The sequence below is a fragment of the Lampetra fluviatilis genome, chromosome 51 (assembly GCF_964198595.1).
Source record: "Lampetra fluviatilis chromosome 51, kcLamFluv1.1, whole genome shotgun sequence".
Lineage (NCBI taxonomy): Eukaryota > Metazoa > Chordata > Hyperoartia > Petromyzontiformes > Petromyzontidae > Lampetra > Lampetra fluviatilis.
This window is the reverse complement of record NC_136325.1, coordinates 5,599,766-5,622,867: the sequence shown is the minus strand read 5'-3', so window position 1 is coordinate 5,622,867 and position 23,102 is coordinate 5,599,766. Positions and strand designations below refer to the sequence as shown.

The following is a 23,102-nucleotide window of genomic DNA, read 5'->3' as shown; positions in this document are numbered from 1 at the left end:
TGGCGACGATGACAAGGAGGTGCGCTATTATCGCGCGCCGCATTTCCGAGTAGAAATATCTTGGACTTGTGACACGCACACATTGCATAACTTGTAAAAAGTAAATAAAAAATATTTTTTTTATCGGCGCTTGGTGAGGCTTGCTAGCAAGATATGGTTCCAAATCCCACGACGTTCGCTCAAACAACACTCATTAGCGGTGACCTGCGCTGCCCCGTAAGACTATCACAGAGGATGATTAATAGCATCCGCTCAGAAATGCAACATGAAATGTCGGTTGTGCAATAAACACAAGACAATGGCAGCTGGATTTTTCAGAGTACTGTACGCCTTCCGCATTGCACGCCTAACGAGCGCTCTCGCCTATGCTGGCCATTACAAATGTGTGCAAGTAATTTCACGAACGGCTTACGGAATTTTTCTATTAAACCCGGTATGGGTTTAAAAGAAAAACATCATTGCCTTTGGATGCACGGCTTGGCGAGTAAAAAAACAAATACTCCTTTCGAATGCAGTCTTCACACATTGTTTCGTCGATATCGTTAAATCAGCTCAAGCGTTCTGAAAATCACACAACCTCTGTGTGGCCACCCCCACTCCGAATCCCTCCTCTCTCCATGCCCCCTGTGAAAACAGACGCTGCTTTACGCAGCTCACATCTCCTCGCTCCGTCCTTCTCTCCCCGCTCCCTTACCCTTCCTTCCCTCCGATCCGTGACATCTTGGCCCTGTTATATCCCATGATTTATCTTATTTATTTCTCCCTTTTCCTTTTTTTCCCATCCATTATATCCTTGACTGTAGTCCTCTTTCCGTGGTGTGCCACGGGTAAAAAGTTGTATACTTCTGTAAAACCAGTGATTATTTAATACACACACTCTCGAAGAATTAATTAGAACACATTTTACGCCACATGCAGCGTTCTTTTGCAGAACACTACACGTGGAGAAAAATGTTGTGTTCTTTACACACTACATGTGCATAATGAGACATTTAATTAAACATTTCTGCTTACCAAAGTCCCAGCTTGCACATCTAACCTTAACACCATTAAACTACGTAGGCATATTATAACACAGTGTTACGGAGTCCGACATCTTCTTACTCCTCGGCATAAATAGTTTCACAGTGTGTACGACATCTCGTCTATAACACGTTGGACTGCCAAGACTATATTTTTTATCGCCTATTCCCTCATCCCTCGCCTGCACCCTTGTAGCCAAGGGCATGTCTCAGCGAACACCGCAACCACGTGCCGAACCAAGGAAGGCAAAGAGGAGAGCGAGAGAGCGAGAGAGCGAGAAACACAGCCGCAGCCCTAACACACGGCACCTGCAGCATGCAGCTGAGCCCGTAGATGAGCGAGCGGTGCTGGGGGCACGACTGGAAGTCGGCGAACGCCGGGTGTGTCGGGTTGGCGGAGCCGGTGGGCGGCTGCGGAGGAGGGGTGGATCCCGCGGTCGCCGTCACCGACGGGGTCCCCTGGGCGCTGCCGCCCGCCGGCACCGCAGGAGCAACGCCGGCTGCACCGCCGCCGCCGCCGCTGTTACCGCCGCCGCCGCCCCCCCCGACGCCGGCGCCGGAGGGAAGGCCGAGGAGCGGCGAGTGGGAGCGAGGGCCCGTGCCGTGGCCGGTCATGGCCGTGGCGGCTGACGGGTCGCCCAACAGCAGCGAGAGGCGGCGGGCGCAGAAGAACGCCAGGCGCCGCGCCAGGTAGGCCGACTGCACGAACTCATCCGAGTACTGAGACGGCAGTGGGTGGAGTTGGGGGTGGGGGGTGAAGAGGATGGAGATATGTTATTTCTTTAATTATGCTCGTTTACTCAGAAAAAAAGCGCTCCGTGTCACGACTATTTTCCAGATTCCGATCGAGACATTTGTATGTATGCATGTATACGCTGAACTTCTTTCGCACCGCAGGTGTGCTTTCAAATTTTCGAAAAAAAATGTAAAGACCGTGACACTGGCACACGATGGCTTACTCTCACGAAATACGTCACAGGCATCTTTACCGTCCACTATGAAGCAGACGGAGAATTTTCTATGCAGGGTTGCAATGATATAATTTGTCACCCTATATATTACCATGATGTATGGCTCTCTGAAGCGTTTCCTCAACCCTAACACACGGTACAAACCGAAAACCTATCAGAGAGCTATGATACGGAAGGCTGTACGTTTTCACGACAGAATTCTCGGCTTGTTAGCTTCCCAGTATCAACATTTTTACGTCTATTCGACAACTGAAGTTCATTCAACACAAGGTTGCAATTCACTATTTACAAGTTATTTATTCATCATTCTTACTGATCCCCCACCTCCGCTACCACCAAAACAAAAATCCACGTCACACACGGGACACGGCGTGAGCTACCGAATAATTTCAAGGACATGCTCTAGAGAACGGAGCCAACGATAGGAGAGTTCCATGCCATACAGGAGACCAGATGCCACGGTGGCGAGACGTTAATTCCCTCGCCTGGTATACAGAAGGTCATTGATTCGATCCCGACCTTGACAACTATATATTTGAAGTTTGCACGTTCTGTCTCCCCGTGGTCGCGTGAATCTTTCTCCGGGCCCTACAGTTTTAACGTCCACATCTAGTATCAATGTGCGTTTAGAGTATTTGGCTGCTATAAATTTCCACAAGCCAGGTCGCTTATGAAAAAGAGCTACGTAGCTCCAATAGGCCTTACCCGGTAAAACAAGAAACCGTTTATATTCTTGGTTCTTTCGGTAAAGTCACGTAGAAAGGGAAACAATTTTGCTGTGTTTTTCACACCTGATGATGATTGCTTGTGTTGCAGTCAAAACGTCGTGAGAATTTTATTATTTGATATTTGTATTATTTTATTATTTCCCTTCTACGTGACTTTACCGAAATAACCAAGAATATGAATCCCTGCAATCACGAAAGCTTTAAATCTAATTCTAGATTTAAAGTTTTCGTGACTGCAAGGATTTTTTGTTTGTTTTTTCGGTAAAGTCATGTAGGTAAACAATTGAAATTATTAAAAGTAAAATGAAAATAAAATAAAATAAAAATCACGACGTTTCGGAGGCAACACAAGCCTCCGTCCTCAGGTGGAACCGTCACAGCACGATAGCTGTATCAAGTGAGAGAAATTCCAAGAACACAGTATTTGTATATATACTGGTTGAGGGTGGGAGGAGGCAAGGTAGGCCCTGAATATTTTTTATATTTTTTTTATTTTTGTGAGGTTCGGTGCTGTGACGGTTCCACCTGAGGACGGAGGCTTGTGTTGCCTCCGAAACGTCGTGATTTTTATTTTTATTTTACTTTAAATCTAAATTTCAACCGTTCATAATTTAGTTTAGGATCTCTTCTTGCGGCCATGGTCTCGAGTGCGCACAGCAAGGTGGGGGGCGGAGGAATGGGGGTTGTGTGGGGGGCACACGGCACCTGCAGAACGAGAGGCAGCAGCAGCTTGAGGAGTTCGTCGTCGGCCGGCTTGATCCGCTCCAGCACCTCCAGCACCCACGACAGGTACTCGTGCCGCTCCAGCATGCCCTCCTGCGGCGCACACACACGGCCATCGCACGCTCAGCGTGTACGTACGCTGAACTTCTCTCGCACCGTACGGAGCCACGACCGTGCAACGTATGGAGGCGCAACAGAGGTTGAGTGCAGCGGTCACGCACGCTTGTTCCGTGACGACATGCAGGTTGCGCAAGTGAACGAGATGAAACAATAACTACACTTTTGTTGCTTCCAATCGTTACCCCACCTACCGCGGTACAACAGCAACCCCGGACAACCCCTTTCCATCCCCAATTGTTTTTTCCCCCTCTTTTTATTAAATCTAATTTGGATTCTGGGTTCTTGAATGACAATAAATAATGTTAAAAAGTTAAAACAACTATATTATTGCAATGAGTATATTAGCGGGGGTTAAGGGTAATACCGTGTACGTTATATTGCACGCACAATGGTCATTACTATAATAATCATTCGTACAGTCAATATCCGTGCGAGCGTATACTGTTTACTATAGTGTTGTGACCACGTGTGTGTGCGTAAAGCATTTTTTTTATTTTGTGTCCAAGTGTAGTGACTGTTCTTTAGTAACTGTACTGCAAGTGAAAGTCGTCCTACACAATAACCCTCCTCTCCTCTCTCTCGTCTCCCTCACACCAGCCACAATTACATTTAATTAATAAATTTGATTACTTTATATTAAATTTAAATAATAAAAATAGAAAAAGGTATTTTCTATTAATCATTTTTATATGAATACAGTATTTTTGGGTTGTGGAACGAATCATCCGAGTTGCCATTATTTCTTATGGGGAAATTCGCTTTGAAATACGAGTGCTTTGGATTACGAACACGTTTCCGGAACGAATTATGCTCGCAATCCAAGGTTTTACTGTAATCACGTGTTACTTGATATCGTGTTCCAAACAAAAGTTCAAAAATTCCAAGGGAATTATGTATGTATAACTTATTTCACACCGTACGTAAACAACTGCGCTAATCAGAGGTGCGGGGTAAGGACAACAAACTAAACACACAAAACAGTTCTAAAGAAATGAGTTTTCAATCTAGACAATTGAAAAGTGTATCGCTCCAGTGGCTTCTGAATATCGGAAGGAAGAGCGCGTTCCAAACGGCCGCAGAAGTGCATCTGAAAGCGCCACGTGATACAGTGACCCGTCTTTGTTCGACGGCTCGCCATAAACCGTTGCTGCTGTGAGGATGACCGGAGTTCGCGTGAAGAGAGCGATGCACGCGAGTGGAACACAACGAGTCGTTCCATAGCACACCTGGAACATGTAGTGGGCCAGCTTCTCGTTGTACTCCCACTGCTTCATGGCCTGCTCGGCCTCGGGCGTCAAGGTGGAAGGGTTGGTGCCGCTCTGGCCGCCGTGGCTTGCCGTCGCCACGTAGTGCTCTGCGATCTTGCTCAGTTGCTCGCGCAGGTACCGTATGAGGATCTGGGTCCACTCTGCGAGGCACAGCGCGCACAAGTGGAACAATGTGAAAATCTTGCCGTGATGTAATTTTTCGCGATTCGACCGAAGAATTCAAGGGTAAAATTTAATTAAAATATATTCTAGATTTGAAGCTTTTGTGACTGCAAGGATTCATACTCTTAGTTCTTTCGGTAAAGTCACGTAGGTAAAAAATGAAATAAAAATTAATAAAAATATAAATTAATAAAATGAAATAAAAATTAATAAAAATAAAACAATAAAATCACGACGTTTCGGAGGCAACACAAGTCTCCGTCATCAGGTGGGACCGTCACAGCCAGATTTGCTGCATCAAGCAGATTTGCTGCATCAAGCAAATCTGGCTGTGACGGTCCCACCTGATGACGGAGACTTGTGTTGCCTCCGAAACGTCGTGATTTTATTGTTTTATTTTTAGTAATTTTAATTTAATTCTTTACCTACATGACTTTACCGAAAGAGCTAAGAGAATAAAAATAAATATACTTTTTGGGGAAAAAAACGCGGTAATGGTGGAGCTTTTTATCACGCCGCTGCAGGTTGAAGGGGTTCCACTAGAGGGCGCTCTCACGGGCCCCTCTGTAGGGGATTTTGCTGGTCAGGTGTCTAAGAGGAGGTACCAGTACCCACACTCGATCCCACTCCACATCGCTGTCCGTTTAAAAACATGTGTGAAACACAGTTACAAAGCACGCGCGATAGGGGAGAGGCGGTACAGACATTGCCTGGACGACAAGCCCGAGGCCGGGTGCCCACAGGGTAAGGGGAGGAAAGGGTAATTGCGCTCACTGCCCCCCGTACTCACATCGGGGGTAGCGGTCGGGAACGTGGCATTTTTAGGGGAGGGGAAAATAAAATAACATACATACGCCGAGTGAACCTGTCATTATTATGGAACGCCCGGGGCAGAGTGGTTTACACATTTATACTGCTGGTTGGACAAGAGGTGGCAGTACCCACACTTTTATTCCACTACAGCTGTCCGATCGCTTAACATGGTTTACGCATTTCTACTGCTGGTTCAAGAGGAGGGGGGTTGGGGGCATTTAAGAAACTTGCTCATTGCTTCAACTGCCATGGGGGAGGTTGAACCGGCACCTTCTGGATTGTAAGCCCAGTTGTCTTACTGTACGATATCAAGAACAACCTAATGGGCAAGTACAAGCAACACATGCTCCCGCTGGTACTTGGCGTGTAGACGTATTCCCAACAGCACCAGTACTTGCCCTAACGTAAGGTTAAAGTATTCCACGTAACATGAGGCTTTACATTCAATGTACGCACTCCCCCTAATCCTCACGGTAAGCAAGGCTAACGCGAGTGAGCATGCCAGCGCTTAAGCATCTCAGCCAATGGATATTCACCGAAGCATATGTTGTACACCTTTTCTAATTATTCTCCCATACTAATGCCAAACGTATTATCTGTGTCATGTCACGATTGGCTATAAACGATGCGAGAGAAGTTCAGCATGAATGCTAAACTAAAGATTTGTATTTGACCTGGGAAGGCCTACCGAGCTTTGTAGCTTATTTTCAGAAGCGACTTGGCTATCACAAATGATAACTCAACGAAGTGGCTAATCACGTGACAATTTATAGCAACCAAATACTCTAAAAGCATATTCTTGGTTCTTTCGGTAAAGTCACGTAGAAAGGAAATAATAAAATAATATTAATATAAAACAATAAAAATTCTCACGACATTTCGACTGAAATCCACAGCAAGAAAATTTAAAATTTTCTTGCTGTGGATTTCACACCTGATGATGATTGCTTGTGTTGCAGTCGAAACGTCGTGAGAATTGTATTGTTTTATATTTTTATTATTTTATTGTTTCCCTTCTACGTGACAATACCGAAAGAACCAAGAATATGAATCCCTGCAGTCACAAAAGCTTTAAATCAAAACTCTAAAAGCATGTTTCTTAAAGTGAAGGGTAAAATCGGGGGATCTGGAGAAAAATCCACACGACCATGGGCAGGACATGCAAAATCCAAATATAGAAGGCGTCGGGGTCAGGATGGAACCCACGACTTCCTGTATACCAGGTGAGAGAGTTAACATCTTGCCATATCTACTTGGGTCTCTCTGCAGAGTTAATACTCCCTTCTTGTTAGAGAATGGCCTGCTGAAGTGAATATCACTGAGCTACCTCTGAGATTCCTTAGAGTGGCTTCAATTGCAGCCGCTCAGCATGACGGTAATGTTCGCTGCATGAAAGCCAAAATGTATATTCAACTGTGAGGGCTGGAAATCAGTCAAGTAAAGTGCAGAGACCCATTTTTATGGGATCCGGGTTTCTTTGTGCAGCCATTCGTAAGCAGGCACGGTAGCTGCCTAGATTCAAACCCAGGCTCTGAGCGGTGCCATCTAATCGCTGTCCTCTTGAGCTTCCTAGCGACCTTGACGAGGCAATTTTCATGAAATAGTGTATCCCATTCACGGTGTATGTATGTTAAACCTTTTTTTCATCTCGTTGGCGGTATTGTCTTTATACCGTCTGTCTTTGATTGGTCTTTGTTGGGTTTTTTTATGTGCGTAGTTTCTGCAATTAGCCTAAAAGTAACATTTGCATGGAAGTGGCAATACATATGAAATAGTAAATTCTCTCACACGCATGGCTGATTGCATGTGCCGTGGGAAAATGTACAGCATGTTGAACTTCTTGTTCACCGCACATAGGCAACCGTGCTAATCGGAAATTGACGTTAGCTGTGGGCGGGAATCGAACGCGAGTGAACCAGGTTACTCGGCAACGGTGTCCCAAACATTTCGTCGGAAGCTTTCAATCGAGTAGTCTGTAGTGGAGTAGATTGAATATAATTTTAGTACAGTCGAACTCCCTCTATCCGTGACGTGGGTGCGGTATAACCTGGACACGCGTTGGAGAACCACGAAGCGAGATGCCGGTCACGCAAAATTAACCCCCCACCCCCCCTCCCCCCCAACGGCATCGTTTTAAAAAATGACACAAGCAACAAAATGCTTTTACACTAAGAGACCTCCTTTACCAGTGGCAAAATATAGTAATAGGTTTTTACCCCCTTTCAACAGGTACAAAAACTGACACCTTATTACAAGGCATCATGTTGGACCAGATGACGCCAAAAGGCGTCATCTGATACAACACCAATGGAGACTAGACTCTAAGAAAAGCTGTCTCGGGTGTGGACCAATCAACTTCAAGGAGAGTGCATATTATTATCAGAGTTGTTTCTTTTTGTTTGCATTTTGACTGCTTGTGTTGTGGTTATTGCAAACATGATGCCTTGTATAAAGGCGTCAGTTTTTGTACCAGTTGAAAGGGTAACAACCTATTACTACAACAAAATGCTTGTGCAGAACCACCGCAGGGGGCTAGCCTGGCACATGGGCCTTCGCTACACGTAAAAGAACGAGCAAGTGGTGAGCCCGCGCGAGTCTGCCGCCAGCAGCGAGCGCGCTTACCCAGGCATGGGTCGATGACCTGACGCTTCTTTATCTTGGCCTCCGACACGGCGGCGTAGTAGGCGCACGTCATCTTGATGAGCCACGCGGCACGCATGGGAGGCACCAGGTACTTGGCCAAGTATCCAAACACCTCCTCCTTCTTACTGAGAATGGGCACCTGTAGAGAGAGCATTGAGAGGATGTTGTCAAAGGGTTTAGAAGGGTGGGAGCAAATCGCTTCTTCTTATTCGAAGTCAAAATTCCCACTATTGCACGGAGGTCAGCTGCTCGGATTTTTTCTCGATGTGCTTCTTACTCAGATCCACTCTCCTTGTCTCTCATTCTACGGCATCCGTCGCTCTCACCCTTGGTCTCCGCCTACTCCTTCTGTAAGTTGAACTTCTTTCGCACCATACTTAGCCGACCGTGCTCATCGGAGGCGCAGAAATGCCCTGCATCCCAGTTCCATCTCCATACCCATTTGCGTTGAAAATATTTGTCTAGATTCTTTTGTTATGGATTTGCGAGCAACATTTTTACACGAATGCAATTAAAGAGATTTCCGGTAAACATATATTAAATATGCTAACGAGCGTGTACCACGGGAGTTGTACTGCAAATGGAATTGTTTGATGTCATAAAATTAAGCTACCTGATAGTAGCAAGATGAAACGTAAGATCATGATAAACTACGTTATTAAAAATCATCAGAGCTTAACGGTGATGGGAAATTAGCACAGCTTTGTGAAAATGTATTGATTATGCTACCACTAATAAAAAAAACCAGGATTTGGGTATCGCGCATTTAGTTTTAGAAATGCATATTGGAAATATATCTGAATGTGTTCAGTAGTCAAGAAAAATGGGTGAAACTGATCATTTGATCACCGAATCACGGTGAGTGATGGACCCTACCTGTGCAAAACAAAACTATTGAGTTATTGTTTGGAAATTTTGCCTCCTTTGTGATACACTCTTGAAAGATGTTACTATTAAAAAGGTTTAAAAAAAAAATCCCCATTTGTCTCGCAATTTTTTTTTCTTGATGAGCAGCATATTTCATGATAAACCACAGCACCAAGTAGAAGAACCCAATTTAGTAATTCATAGTCATCGTCAGTCATGTTCAATCGACTGCAGGATGAAGCCCTTCCCAAGCCGCCACCATCTCCAATGACGTGTCAATCCACCCAGCACCGGCACACAAGATAATTTCAGCTTTCCATCTTCATGGTGGATGTCTCCCTCTACCATGCTCCAGTCCTTGGCTGCCACTTAAATCATTATTCTTAACCATAGCCCATTATCCCTTCAAGCGATCTGTCCTACCTCAAACCCACTTACTTTCCCCAACAGTTTGAACTACGTCTTGACCTGCGTATGTTCTTCAATCATTGCGTTCCTAGAGTCTGTCCCTCAGTGTAATTCCAAGCATGCGTGACCACATCCCAAAAAAATGTCTTTAAACACCAATAATAAACAGAGCGGCGAAGACCATTGGCAAAAACATTTCCAGGCACAGTGTCCGAAAATATAAAGCATTAACGCATTCCAAGTACTGCCTCTTCAGACGTAACTCATTAAAATTGCCTTCAATATGAATAATAAAAAACGTACTGGTCATACGCGTAATATGCAGTCACATTACAATGATTAACACCGCCGATTAAAGTTACAAAGAAACCGGAGGTGCGAGTTGGGTTGGCTTGCTGGCTGGCAGCGCTGGCTACTCATCCAAGTTACAAGTATGATTTTTAAGGGTGCCTCACTCATTGGAAACATGAAAAAAAATCCAAGTCAGGTCAATTGGGGTGAGAACAGTGCAGCAACCATCGTCACGAATCAATAATTGACAGTGCGCAGCGTCTCAGAATGAGATGAAATCCATTTGTTGGGATGACTTTTGACACCCTGTACACAACAGGCTGCCTGCTCTATCAAAATTCATTTTGGCATCTTGGGTTGTATAAATCCCTATTTTAGTACCAAGCTAAGTAAGTACACTCAATCTTTTTGATGCCAAGGACGAGATTCAAAAGAAATTGCAATATCGGAATTTAAGAAATTTTAGGGCCCAAGATCAGATTTTATTTTATATTTTCACATTTGATTGTATTAAATATGTACAATGGTCATTGTTTATGCACCATCTGCCACCACTTTAAGAATTATTAATCGTTGCATTCAAATGTTTTAACATCAGGTTTCACAAGTAAAATAATGCTTTTTAACGTGAACATTTGTATACTTCTTAGTACTTTAATAACAAGTGACAACACGCCTCATTAAAATTATGTCACTTTTGGCAAAAAAAAAAAGCAGAGGAAGTGATGTAATATGAGTGACACCCACTTCCTATGCGTTGGGATGAATTTATTGTACTCATGCCTAATTTGTGGATTTTTAAAAATGATTAATATAAAAACATGGGAATACACTCCTAGACTGTTCAGGACCAACACGAAGGACTTATCAAGAATAAGATTCATCTTGGTTCTTTCGGTAAAGTCACGTAGAATGGAAATAATAAAATAATAAAAATAAAACATAAAATAAAACATAATAAAATAATTCTCACGACGTTTCGGCCACAACGCAAGCAGCCGTCCTCAGGTGGAGAACAGGTCTGTCGAGAAGACAGAGTCTGAATGGTCTCTGTCTTCTCGACAGACCTGTTCTTCACCTGAGGACGGCTGCTTGCGTTGTGGCCGAAACGTCGTGAGAATTATTTTATAACGTTTTATTTGTATTATTTTATTATTTCCATTCTACGTGACTTTACCGAAAGAACCAAGAAGATGAATCCCTGCAGTCACGAAAGCTTTAAATCGAAATTTAAGAATAAGATTGTCCCGATGCCACTGTGAGCCGTGCATGGGCTACCCACCTTTTTGGTGAGCCCTGTGAGAGGCTTGTTGCTGGCCAGGTCTGTGAACCAGTTATGAATGGCGGACTGCGAGCGGGCCGTCACCAGCCAGTAGTTGTCCTTTGTGTTCACTTGCGGTTTCTTCTTTCCCGTGTCCTGAAACGTGTTCAGCTTGAACTTCTCCGCGAGTATGTCGCTGAAGTATGCGCCAATCTGCACCACAGGCGGCAAGACCGGCAACAAAATAACCAAAAAAACAACACTCATTTTGACAAATGGTTACAATGTTTATGTCAAGTGGCTGCAATTGTAAGACTGAGTAATCATGCAAAATATGGATTTTTCTAGGCCCTAGTAGCACCCACAGTTACAACTGATAAGTATAGTCTTAGAATGAATATATGATATAATCAGCAAGAAAGTGTCAGATCTCAGAAGCTAAGCAAATTTGAGCCTGGGTAGAGCTTGCACAGGTAGCCACCGTGACCCACACGGAATGAGGCACTCATCCAGCAGCAGACTGACGGAAGCACTGTGCATATACACATACTGCTTGGGTGATCACCAGGCCATGCAGAGAAAGCCTTGCCTCACATAACCCTGTACCTACGAGAGGGTAGAGCTTATCCTTCCTCAAACTCGTTTAATCACCACTTGGTCATGCATAGGCTGGTGTTCATCTTCTTGGTTCTTTCGGTAAAGTAACGAAGAAGGGAAATAATAAAAATAAAACATAATAAAATAATTCTCACGACGTTTCGGCCACAACGCAAGCAGCCGTCCTCAGGTGAAGAACAGGTCTGTGGGAAAGACAGGCTGGTGTTCATCAATTATTGCCTTAAAATGTTCTACTCTTTTGTTTGTATTATATATTCGGCTTGCCCTTGTGGCAGGTCCTTGAACCGAGCTTGCGGTGTGCTCTCGTTGTCTGGGGGTAGATCACCGCGTGTGCTCCTGCCGTGCCTGCTGCGCGTGCCGTGCCTCGAGATCCTCCGGTTTTTCCCCTCCACATTTAGAAATGTGCTTTGAGATTGTTTGGATTACTTCGCTGCTAGACAATTCCACATGCCAAAGCAACTTTGTTGAGCTATCATTTGTGGCCAGGTCGCTTCTGAAACAATAAGTTAATACCTCAGTGGGCTTCACCGGGTAAGATAGAAAATGTTTAGTTTTTATTTGTATATTTTAAGTGAACTGTTGACCTTTCCGATACTTTATACTCCTATCGTGTTTTTGTATTGTTTGTGGCTGTAATGTTCTGCGGCCCCGAGTCCCAAGGATCATGGGGCAGCAGGCAAGTGGCAGAGCCCTGGGCACTCCGGCTCCAGGACCCACTACTTTCTACCGGCACATCCGAGCCAAGCCATATCTGGGGTATTAATTCTAGATTTGAAGCTTTCGTGACTGCAAGGATTCATATTCTTAGGTTTTTCTTTTCTTTTCGGTAAAGTCACGTAGGTAAAAAATAATAATAAAAGTAAAATAAAAATATAAATTAATTATTTTTTATTTTACTTTTAAAATTAAAAAGTAAAATAAAAGTAAAATAATATAAAAGTATTTTATCTATTTATTTTACTTTTATTATTATTTTTACCTATGTGACTTTACGGAAAAAAACAAACCTAAGAATATCTGGGGTCCTCATGGCATGGCTGGTTTCCCACTAGCTTTATGTCATGCCGAGCTGTGGCCAAACCCTTCACCCTCATCATTAGACCTCCTTTGCCAGTACCAAAATATAATAATAGGGGTTTTCCCCTTTTTTCTGGGAACAAAACTGAAACCTTTTTACAAGGATTCATGTCTGCATTAACCACAATACTTGCAGTCAAAATGCAAAAAAAACCACTCTGAAAAGGAGGTCTAATGATGTAGATGCTTACCCCGAGCCCTCATTACTTTGATAGTGCATTGTCTTTGAGCTGTACGCCTTTTGGCGTCATCTGGTCGAGCAACAATTGAGACGAGGCTCAAAAGAAAGCTGTCTCTGGTGTGGACCAATCAGCTTCAAGGACAATGCATATATTATCATAGTGTGTTTTTGTTTGCATTTTGACTGCAAGTATTGTGGTTAATGCAGACATGAATCCTTGTAAAAAGGTTTCAGTTTTGTTGCCAGAAAACAGGACCCTGCGGGGTGGGCTGGTAGGAACGAATAACCAAAGAATATAAACATAATGTATTATTACACTTGTTTAGCCAGGAAAGCCCCACTGAGTCTAAAGGTTTTTGTAGGGTCCTGCCAAGTGTTTGCAGTAGGGGGCGATGTTGCTACACCGAATCGGACGATACGAAGGGAGAGTGTGAGGCCTAGTTCTAGGCTTTAAGTCTCGCTGTAGGCATTAGGCCGCTGTGAGTTAATTTTTAATTTAAATATTTTAATTATTTATGTAAAAGCTTTAAATTTAAATGTTTCTATTTAAAAGCATCAGGGAATGTAACATTGTTAAACATTAACTCCCTTGCACACACGTGGGGGTATGATACGAAGGGAGAGTGATAGGCGTAGTTCGAGGCTTTAGGCCTAGCTGTAGGCTTTAGGGCGCTGTGAGTAAAATTTGAATTTAAAAGTTTTAATTCAAAGCTATCTCAGGGAATTATAAGGGAATGTTACACTTGTTTAGCCAGGAAAGCCTCATTAATTTAAATGTTTTAATTAAAAGCTATCTGAGGGAATTATAAGGGAATGTTACACTTGTTTAGCCAGGAAAGCATCACTGAGTCTAAAGGTTTTTGTGGGGTCATTAATTTTAGTGTTTTTTACCTACGTGACTTTACCGAAAAAACCTAAGAATATCATGCCAAGTGTTTGCAGTAGGGGGCGATGTTGCTACACGGTCGGACGGACGGTCGGACGGACGATATAATCTATTGTAGGCTGGTCCACTTCGTTCCTACCAGTAAAAGGGGGAAAACCCTATTATTAAACCTTCACCCGTTGGCTTTACAAGACAACTGAATGTGGTTTTGGGGGGCCACGCAGGGCCAGATATGCGGCTAATGAAGCATTTCATTGCATGTGTCGTCAGTCATGTGAACACGCCACTCTGTGCCTCTACGTGCATATCCACTTATTCACAGTGACACAGCAGAACGCACACATCGGCCATGGTCAATCCGCTGCTGGATGAAAGCCACCTTATCTCGCAATCGTGCGGTGTATTAACCCACACAGAACCTGCGCATGAGCTGAAGTCATCATCGCTCCATTATCCTCCCCTGTGAACGTCTTCTCAGACGCGTTTCCCATTTCTTGGCTGCAGCTCCCTCATCATTTTTGACCATCAGCCACCATCCCTTCTAAGCTTCGTGTCTTTAGATTTGAAGCTTTCGTGACTGCAAGGATTCATATTCTTGGGTTTTTTCGGTAAAGTCACGTAGGCACCTAGTTTACACAACAAAGGCTCATTCCTAATAGCGTACTTCAGCCGCACGGAACCTCACAAAAATAATATTCAGGGCCTACCTTGGCTCCTCCCACCCTCAACCAGTATATATATAAATACGGTTTTCTTGGAATTTCTCTCACTTGATACAGCTATCGTGCTGTGACTGTTCCACCTGAAGACGGAAGCTTGTTTGCCTCCGAAACGTCGTGATTTTTATTTTATTTTACATTTATTAATTTTAATTTTTTACCTACGTGACTTTACCGAAAAAACCTAAGAATATACTTCGTGTCTTTACCAATCCCACTTACTTTTATTAACAGTTACCAGATTAAACAGAGTAAATCCGAGTAAGAAAAATGCCTCTAACCTGCATAAGTTCTCCGATTCTTGCGTTCCTTTTCCTGTCTCAATGCAACTCCAGAAATCAATCTCTCCATGCCTCTTTGCGCACTTTCAAGTTTTAGGAATATGCCAATCAGTCACGGCAGTGGGTGCATTTTTATTGACCAAGGCTCTTAAGTGCACCATCACATTTGCAAAAACTGGAACGCCGATTGCAACAGCACAACAAAAGCCGTAAAACACACACACTTAGGGTATTGAACAAAATGCACCATGTTGTTGCTTAGGTGCGCACTGGCATGATGAGCTAAGTAATATATTACTGGCAAAGAGATGCAGCGTAGAACCAACAGCCAGAAGCCTATTTGCAACCAAGTGCAAGTACATGCAAGTCAAGTACAACACCGTGAAGGGGACTTTGCATTTAAATAGATACCTTAATGCTACAGCAGAGGCGAAGACAAGAACACGGACAAGATGTTCCGATTTGAATACCACAATATTTACAGGAAATGAGGCTGATCAGGCACTCCAAATCACTAGTCGGGTTGCACTGATTGCAGTTCACTTGTCTGCTTACGGAACTGCAACTACTGCCCGTGGCGTTCTGTTACATAATATCATTTAATAAACACTGTAGTAGACTCAAACAGTTGGCGATGCGGAAAGAATGATCAATCCACTGCTGAAGGGCTTCCGAAGCCCCCCCTACTATCTCTCACTATCCCGCGATGCGACAATCCACCATGGAGCTGAACACCGACTGATTTCAGCGCTCCATCTGACACGTTCCTTGCCTTGGCTGCCACACTCCATCGTTATTCTTGACCATCAATCGTCATCCCTCCTCGTCATCATGCGTCCCTGCCCAAGCCCACTTACTTTTCTCATCAATTGGAATCGTGTCATTAGCAAGCGCATCTTTCTTTTATAATCCGTGCGTTTCTCTCGCTGTCTCTCAATGTAAGTCCAAGCATCTGTCTCTCCAGGCCACTTTGGACACTTTTCAGTTTTTGTTCCAGTTTATATGGTTAATGTTCATGTTTTTTTACTGGTCATCATAGCTGGTAGCATCATGTTTTTATAGCATGCTTATCTTTTGTTATCCATTTGTTTGTAACAAAATACTTTCTCAGCCTAGTGCATGTTGGAAAGCGTTACAGAATGCATGCATTACTTTATAACTTGTTTTTGTCAATGATGGTGTTCATGAACTTTGTCAAAGCAGGAAGTATACTCATGAAAAAAGTGTTCTTCTTATCAAGTAATGCTCACTGTAACTGATGCTCATTAAGCCTTGCAGAAAGGACAAGTTCCGGGGCATCGTAAGGTACAGATGAAAGGTTTGTTGGCGTTACCTTGGCTGGTACAATCTGGTTGAGGAAACTCCTTCCGCTGCCATGCTCATCGCCGGAGAAGGCCAGCTGATTGCTGAAGCCCTGCTTCACATTCACGGCATTCAGCTCGTCCTGGAGGTAGAAAAAGGGGAAAACCAACGAGCAGACACTCATAAGTTAACGCAACGCTCGCAAAACTATATTCATCACCTATATCGTCCGTCTGTGGCCAGAAAAGGCACCACAGCTTTATTTCACACGTTCCCACGACCGCATGAACCCTACCCCACTTCAAAACGGCCCACAACCGAAAACTAATCCGTCACTGCGGCAAACATCTTAACAGCGCTAATTGCGCACTAGATGGGAATTTTTTTTTCACCTGACAACGCCGTTTCTAATTTTACCACACCCGGGTCACTGTAAGAGTTCTCTCTCGCAGCGGCACAAGTGACTGAGGTGCGTGTTACTGCGTGGCCCGCCAAAGGATTGAGAGAGTCATATTCAGCGCTGAGGAAGGAAAAGGTTTCCCCCCACCTCCCGCCTCCCACCACTACCCTTTGGTCATAACAATCACACCCTGGCAACAACTGGCCACAGTTTGCTTCACTCTAACCGTTACATTCACAGAAACCTCCGGCACATTATCGACACTATATGGACTCGCTGCCTTTTCTCTGTTATCAATTTGCTTGATTTCAACAAGAATTAAACAGCAGAAGAGTGCACAGCAGCAGCAGCAACACATACATTTTTTTTCTAGGATACTTTAAATCTGCCTTGGTGTCTGGAGCTTTATGCCACCATTAATGTACTTTCAGGCACATGGAAAACATTACATCACTGCCTTGTTCATATTAATGCTGCATGATTTGTGCTCCTGCAGTGCTCATTAACCGAGGTCTGTTGAGCACAAAGGGAATAGGGTGGTCGTCGGTGATGTGCATTCTCCATTCTGTATGAAGAGCCCAGAACCTCTTAAATGTGAATTCATGCGTTGTGTACAAGTTCTTGTTTGGGCAGTACAATATGACCAGTACAAATATTTACTGCAGTTTGATTTGGACAAAAAAGTTTATGTTCATAGCCTCTTCCTTGTTTGAATAAACTGTCCAAGCTGGGCTAAGATTAATGATGATGTTTGACTTCAGCTTCAAACTTTATTTCAATGTCAGACATTCGTGCAAATTTGGACTTGAGGTAATCCTCACTGTTACGTTTCCAATATTTGCATTCAACTTACAGGAACTAAAACTTCCTAAAGACAATGGCTACTGTTAGAGCATTCAGTTTCACCACTTAATGAGAGTTGGGTAGAGGGTCACGGGCAAAGCTAAACTTAATTTTCAAAGCGAGCCTCAGCTGGGCTGTCCAATAATTATTTAAGCAATTGATGACTCCCCCCAAATTATCGGTTAGACTATTTGGCTAAATCAGATAACAGTCGGGTAGCTAGGGAAAAAAGACTCGCTTATGTTTCCAAGTGTACCGCTGTACGGGAGGTAATGGGCGGTGCTTGGTGACATCATCAGTGTCGTCAGCTGTGCCACACTGGGCGTGGCTTATAGGAGGTTTCCCACCTTCAGAGGGAGGGGGGGGATGCTGCATTGGCCGTAATTTTTCAAGGGGGACCGAGTAATAGACCGCCAAATATGTAGTCGATTGCAATGATTAGTCGATTAGTCGTTTTAATCGACTCGTGGTCGATTTAATTGACGAATCGTCACACCTGTAAATTAGACTAATTCCAGTGTAGAATAGTGTGAAGAAGCAAATATACAGAGTATAAGGGCTCCTCCTTTGGTCAGCATGATGCACGTATGCACACACACAATGAGACACTCAAAGAACATTGCACATAGGAAAAAGACTGATTGCCTTAAGGTGCCAGGAAGGCAAACAAAGATCCCCCGTATAGCCTGTAGGGCAAGTGCTGTTAGCGAGCACCTATTAAGACACAACACGGTACACGAGGGAGCGGGTGGCCAACACCATGCTCAGCCGCCTTTGTCTCCCCAGTGGCGATGTTTACACACCGCACCAGGTACTCATTTGAGGCCAAGTCGACCTAGGGAAGGACCAGTACCGGTTCAAATAATCGTCAATGGTGTTTGCCGTGAGCGGGAATGGAACTCGGTTCGCCGGAAGGCACGCACACACACCACTCATCAGACGACAAAACACAAGATGTGCTCACCGTTTGGTTTTCCTCTTTTATGCCATTTCCAAAATACATTAATTTATTTTCTACCTACGTGACTTTACCGAAAGAACCAAAGAGTATGGATCCCTGCAGTCACGAAAACTTCAAATCTAGATAGCTCCTTGGATGTGCCACCACTCACAATAACAGAACCACCCCCTCCCCCCAGGGTCTGGTTTTTATAAAAAGAAGCTTTGCACAATGCCCATGGTACTTTATAAACTACGGTGTACAATCAAGTCCACGCGCTTTGCGATATTGTACGTGCAACGCTGCTGCCTACATCTGTATTGTGCATGTGCTGTGTTGCAGACATAGGCTAGAATTGTGCATTTATAGTTCAGGCAATACTTGTGCGCTGCGAATCTTGCTTGTGCACTCTTGTAAAAGGTAAAGGGTGCAGCCCTACAATGCACTTGATGCGACTTGGCCTACTCTTCTACGTTGGCCAGAACCCCTTGGAAGATGTTGGAGAACCCACACTTTAAAGCACCACTACAGGCGACCTGCCATCGACTAAAATTCATGACCGCACTCACAGCCCCGACTGTCAATCTGCAAATGAATGAGGGCCTCCTCCTGCTTCTCTTTCTGCCCACACCGTGTGGGTCTTGAAGGTTTATTTGACCATACTTCACCACGGTACAAGGGATTTTTGTTTCCTGCACTCCCTCTGCTTGCCCACAACAGAGCCGGACACACGCAGGAGCCGAACCCCTGTTTAACGCACGGCAGTCGCCTATCCAAACATCGTCCAGGCTCAAGCCTGGCCGTACACAAGCTGACTGCACCACAACACAATAGGCAAGTACTGTAAACACATTGGTGGTGGAGCTCGCAGTCGGAGTGCTTTGGCGGGCAAAGGGAGTTTGAACCACGGCCAGGGTTAAGGTCAGTGTCCGAGCGATATCTGAATGCGATGATGATGGTTGATCAATCTGCGCCGACCAGCGCAGTGAGGTATGGTCAAACACCATCCCCCCCCCCTTCCATGACCAAGACGGTGTGGTTTCAGGGCTTCAGCCAGCAGTTGGTCGATAAAGGACCGGGAGTGAGTGAGCAGATTGGGGCATATTAATACATGGGAAGAAATAAACTGTTGTAGCATACTTGGCAAAAGCCTTATCAGTGCCTCCCTTATCACAGACAAATTCCGACCTTATTGGTCACCCCATGCCCTTATAAATATCAACGTTCATCCTACAATTTCTCTGTACAAGAATACGGGAAAAACGTGTGGGTTGACAGGCATTTTGTAGCATTATCTTAATCCCATCGAACCCACCACGCCAGGAAACAAAACGAGGAGAGCAAAAAATAATAACGGACCATCTGTTCCCACCACAACGTGTTCTTGACTCACACAACAACAAAAGATCACCGTTAAGCCTACACGGGGCTGCTTCGTGGGAGAGCCGAAGCAAGGCTTGTTAGCGAGACACCTTATTGAGGCCGGGAAATAAAATAAAAACCCGACCGTGTGGGTTGTTGTGGATGGATGGCACCACGCCCGAGCCGGGTCGGCTCAAGCCCGGCTTACATGACAACAAAACACACGGGCCACAAAAGAGCCGGGCAGAAGGAAGGAGACGCATTTAGCGAAGGGGCTGACTGCGCTCAGCAAACCCCCATTGACTGTCAATTGACTAAGCCCCAGCAACAACCTGCGTGGTGCCATTCTTGCTCTCGCTCGCTCGACAGACAGCCAAGCAGCCAGCCATCCACCCAGTCAGCTACTCAGTCAGCCAGCTACTCAGTCAGCCAGCAACTCAGTCAGCCACCCAGCAACTCAGTCAGCCATCCAACTAGCCACCCAGCCAGCCACCAATCCAGCCAGCCATCCACCCACCTAGCCAGTAATCCACCCACCTAGCCATCTACCCACCCACCTAGCCAGCCACCCACCCACCTAGCCAGCCCCCCACCCACCTAGCCAGCCCCCCACCTAGCCAGCCAGCCACCTAGCCAGCCACCCACCCACCTAGCCAGCCACCCACCCACCTAGCCAGCCACCCACCCACCTAGCCACCCACCCATCCAACACCGACCGTGGACATGACTGACCCCCTTCGCCTCCTTTAAGTTGGCCTATTATTTTTGTTTCAGGATGTTGATTGTGGAAAGGTGACGACGATTTTCTGTATTTATCACGCTGGTGAGGACGATGATGAAGATTATTGCTATGGTAAAGATTGGTTTACAAGAGCTACGATTGTAAATAACGATATTTTGATTGATAATGCTAATGATGATTACTATTATGATTGTAATGTAAAATATAAAGACAGTGTATCATTGGAGTAAGAATTATGAGCTTGTTTTAACTATGACTAAATATGATTGCGATTGTAACAATGATGGTCGTGAGGATAATGGCATGGCAGATGTATTGGCGATGCTGAGTCTTATGACTAAGATGTCGATATTAACGAGTATCAATGATGATGATGAGGATGATGATGATGACGACGATTTCTATGGGAAATAAATCTACGATCGTGACGTATGCTATAATGCTGACGAATATGACAGACTTTCAATATACGTGCACACATTAACGATGGATTGAGGATTATAAGTGTATGAAGTGATGAGGGTGACGATACGAACAATGATGATGATGATGCCCGTGTTGGGTGCGATCGTAGCGAACAACCACCAGCGACAGGATGATGACGATGGCGACAATCATGGGAGTGGTGATTATGATGCCGATGGTGACAGCTGATAAAATCACGACAGCTGATGATGATGGCGCAGCTGTGGTTGCTTCACGATCATCATCGTTAACCATCAGCTGCTACTGATGATAACACAACTGCTGGAAGGAACGAGGATGCCGATACTTTGAATTAACTATGTTGCTGATGATGATACACCTGCTGCTATTGACGATGATTATACCGTTGCTTGTGCTGCTGCTGCTGCTGATTAAGATGGTGACCGGTGATACTTTTCATGACGGCGATAATAACGACGATACAGGTGCCACTGATGACGATACAACGACTAGTGTGCTCGCGATTATGATGTTGATGATGTTGATGATGATGTTACCGGCGCCTGTGAAAGTACTCTTGTAGACAATGATGGTGACCGTCCTGGTGACAACGGTGGCGATGCTGATACATCGTCCGCTGCTGCTGCTGATGATCCTACTGCTGCTGATGATCCTACTGCTGCTGATACTACTGCTATTGCTGCTGATGATGATACTGCTGCTGATCCTGCTGTTGATGATGATACTACTGCTGCTGCTGATACTACTGCTGATACTACTGCTGCTGATGATACTACTGCTGCTGATGATACTACTGCTGCTGCTGATACTACTGCTGCTGATGATGATACTACTGCTGCTGCTACTACTGCTGCTACTACTGCTGATGATGCTGCTACTGCTGATGCTGCTGATACTACTGCTGATGCTGCTATTGATGATACTACTGCTGCTGATACTGCTGCTACTACTGCTGATGATGCTGCTACTGCTGCTGATACTACTGCTGATGCTGCTATTGATGATACTACTGCTGCTGATACTACTGCTGCTGATACTACTGCTACTGATACTACTGCTGCTGATACTACTGCTGATACTACTGCTGCTGATACTGCTGCTGCTGCTGATGATACTGCTGCTGCTGCTACTACTGCTGATGATGATGATACTACTGCTGCTGATGATGATACTGCTGCTGCTGCTGAACAAGGCACCTCCTTTTGCTTGGGGTCCTGCGGGTAGACATCTGGGGGTCCCAGACGAGGCCTCTTGAGGGGCCTGTTCTCGTAGCTGAGCAGCGCCAGGGCGGCCATTTGCGTCTCCTCTCGTCTCCACGGCCGCTCGCTCGCTCGACGAGGAGGCGGAGGAGAGAGCCCTCCACCTCTTCTCTCGTCCTTCTTCTCGTCGCTACGTCTCTCACTCCCTCCTCCTCCTTCTCTGCGCGCACCTCCCGCAAGCCGGCGTCACTCAACCCCGAAGCTTTAACACTTCCGGGGGAAGAGCAGAGGAAGAGGTGGGAATCGATTCGCGAAGGAATCGTCGCGAATCGAGTCGTTTATTTAATTAAAGCAACCAACCTCCCGCTCTCCGTGCCGGTGATCGCGATACGGCTTTGTGGAATCGAAAGTGGTTTTTGTTGAGCGCAGGGAACTGTTGGATCGAATCGGTATGCTCCCCCCGTGACGTCACCACAACACTGGTTAACATTTAAACATGTGGTGACCCATAAAGCTTGCAACCCAAATCTAGAATGTGCCGTGTACTTTATTTAACCACGTGGGGTTCTATTGAGGTTTAATCAAATACTCCATTTGAGATATTTGAACAAATACTTTATTTAACCATTTGATGGTCCATTGCGATTTAATAAAATACATTTGAGATATTTGAACAAATACTTTACTTAACCATGTGATGGTCCATTGCGATTTAATAAAATACATTTTAGATATTTGAACAAATACTTTATTTAACCACGTGGGGTTCTATGGAGGTTTAATCAAATACTCAATTTGAGATATTTGAACAAATACTTTATTTAACCA

The 23,102-nt window shown here is 44.8% G+C and overlaps 1 protein-coding gene across 2 annotated transcripts in view; it reads right to left on the bottom strand.

The window, feature by feature from the left end:
- LOC144948879 (mediator of RNA polymerase II transcription subunit 12-like protein) overlaps nt 1-22,553 on the bottom strand; it is a 75,645-nt gene extending 53,092 nt beyond the window's left edge. For both annotated transcript variants that reach the window (XM_078878586.1, XM_078878587.1), the window contains exons 1-7: nt 22,272-22,553; nt 16,373-16,483; nt 11,299-11,490; nt 8,430-8,589; nt 4,791-4,972; nt 3,427-3,537; nt 1,332-1,742 (exon numbers count right to left, since the gene is read on the bottom strand). In XM_078878586.1, the coding sequence (XP_078734712.1) occupies nt 1,332-1,742; nt 3,427-3,537; nt 4,791-4,972; nt 8,430-8,589; nt 11,299-11,490; nt 16,373-16,483; nt 22,272-22,370 (1,266 nt within the window). In that variant the 5' untranslated portion in view covers nt 22,371-22,553. The remainder of the gene's footprint in view (nt 1-1,331; nt 1,743-3,426; nt 3,538-4,790; nt 4,973-8,429; nt 8,590-11,298; nt 11,491-16,372; nt 16,484-22,271) is intronic.
- Nucleotides 22,554-23,102: the final 549 nt, after the last annotated feature.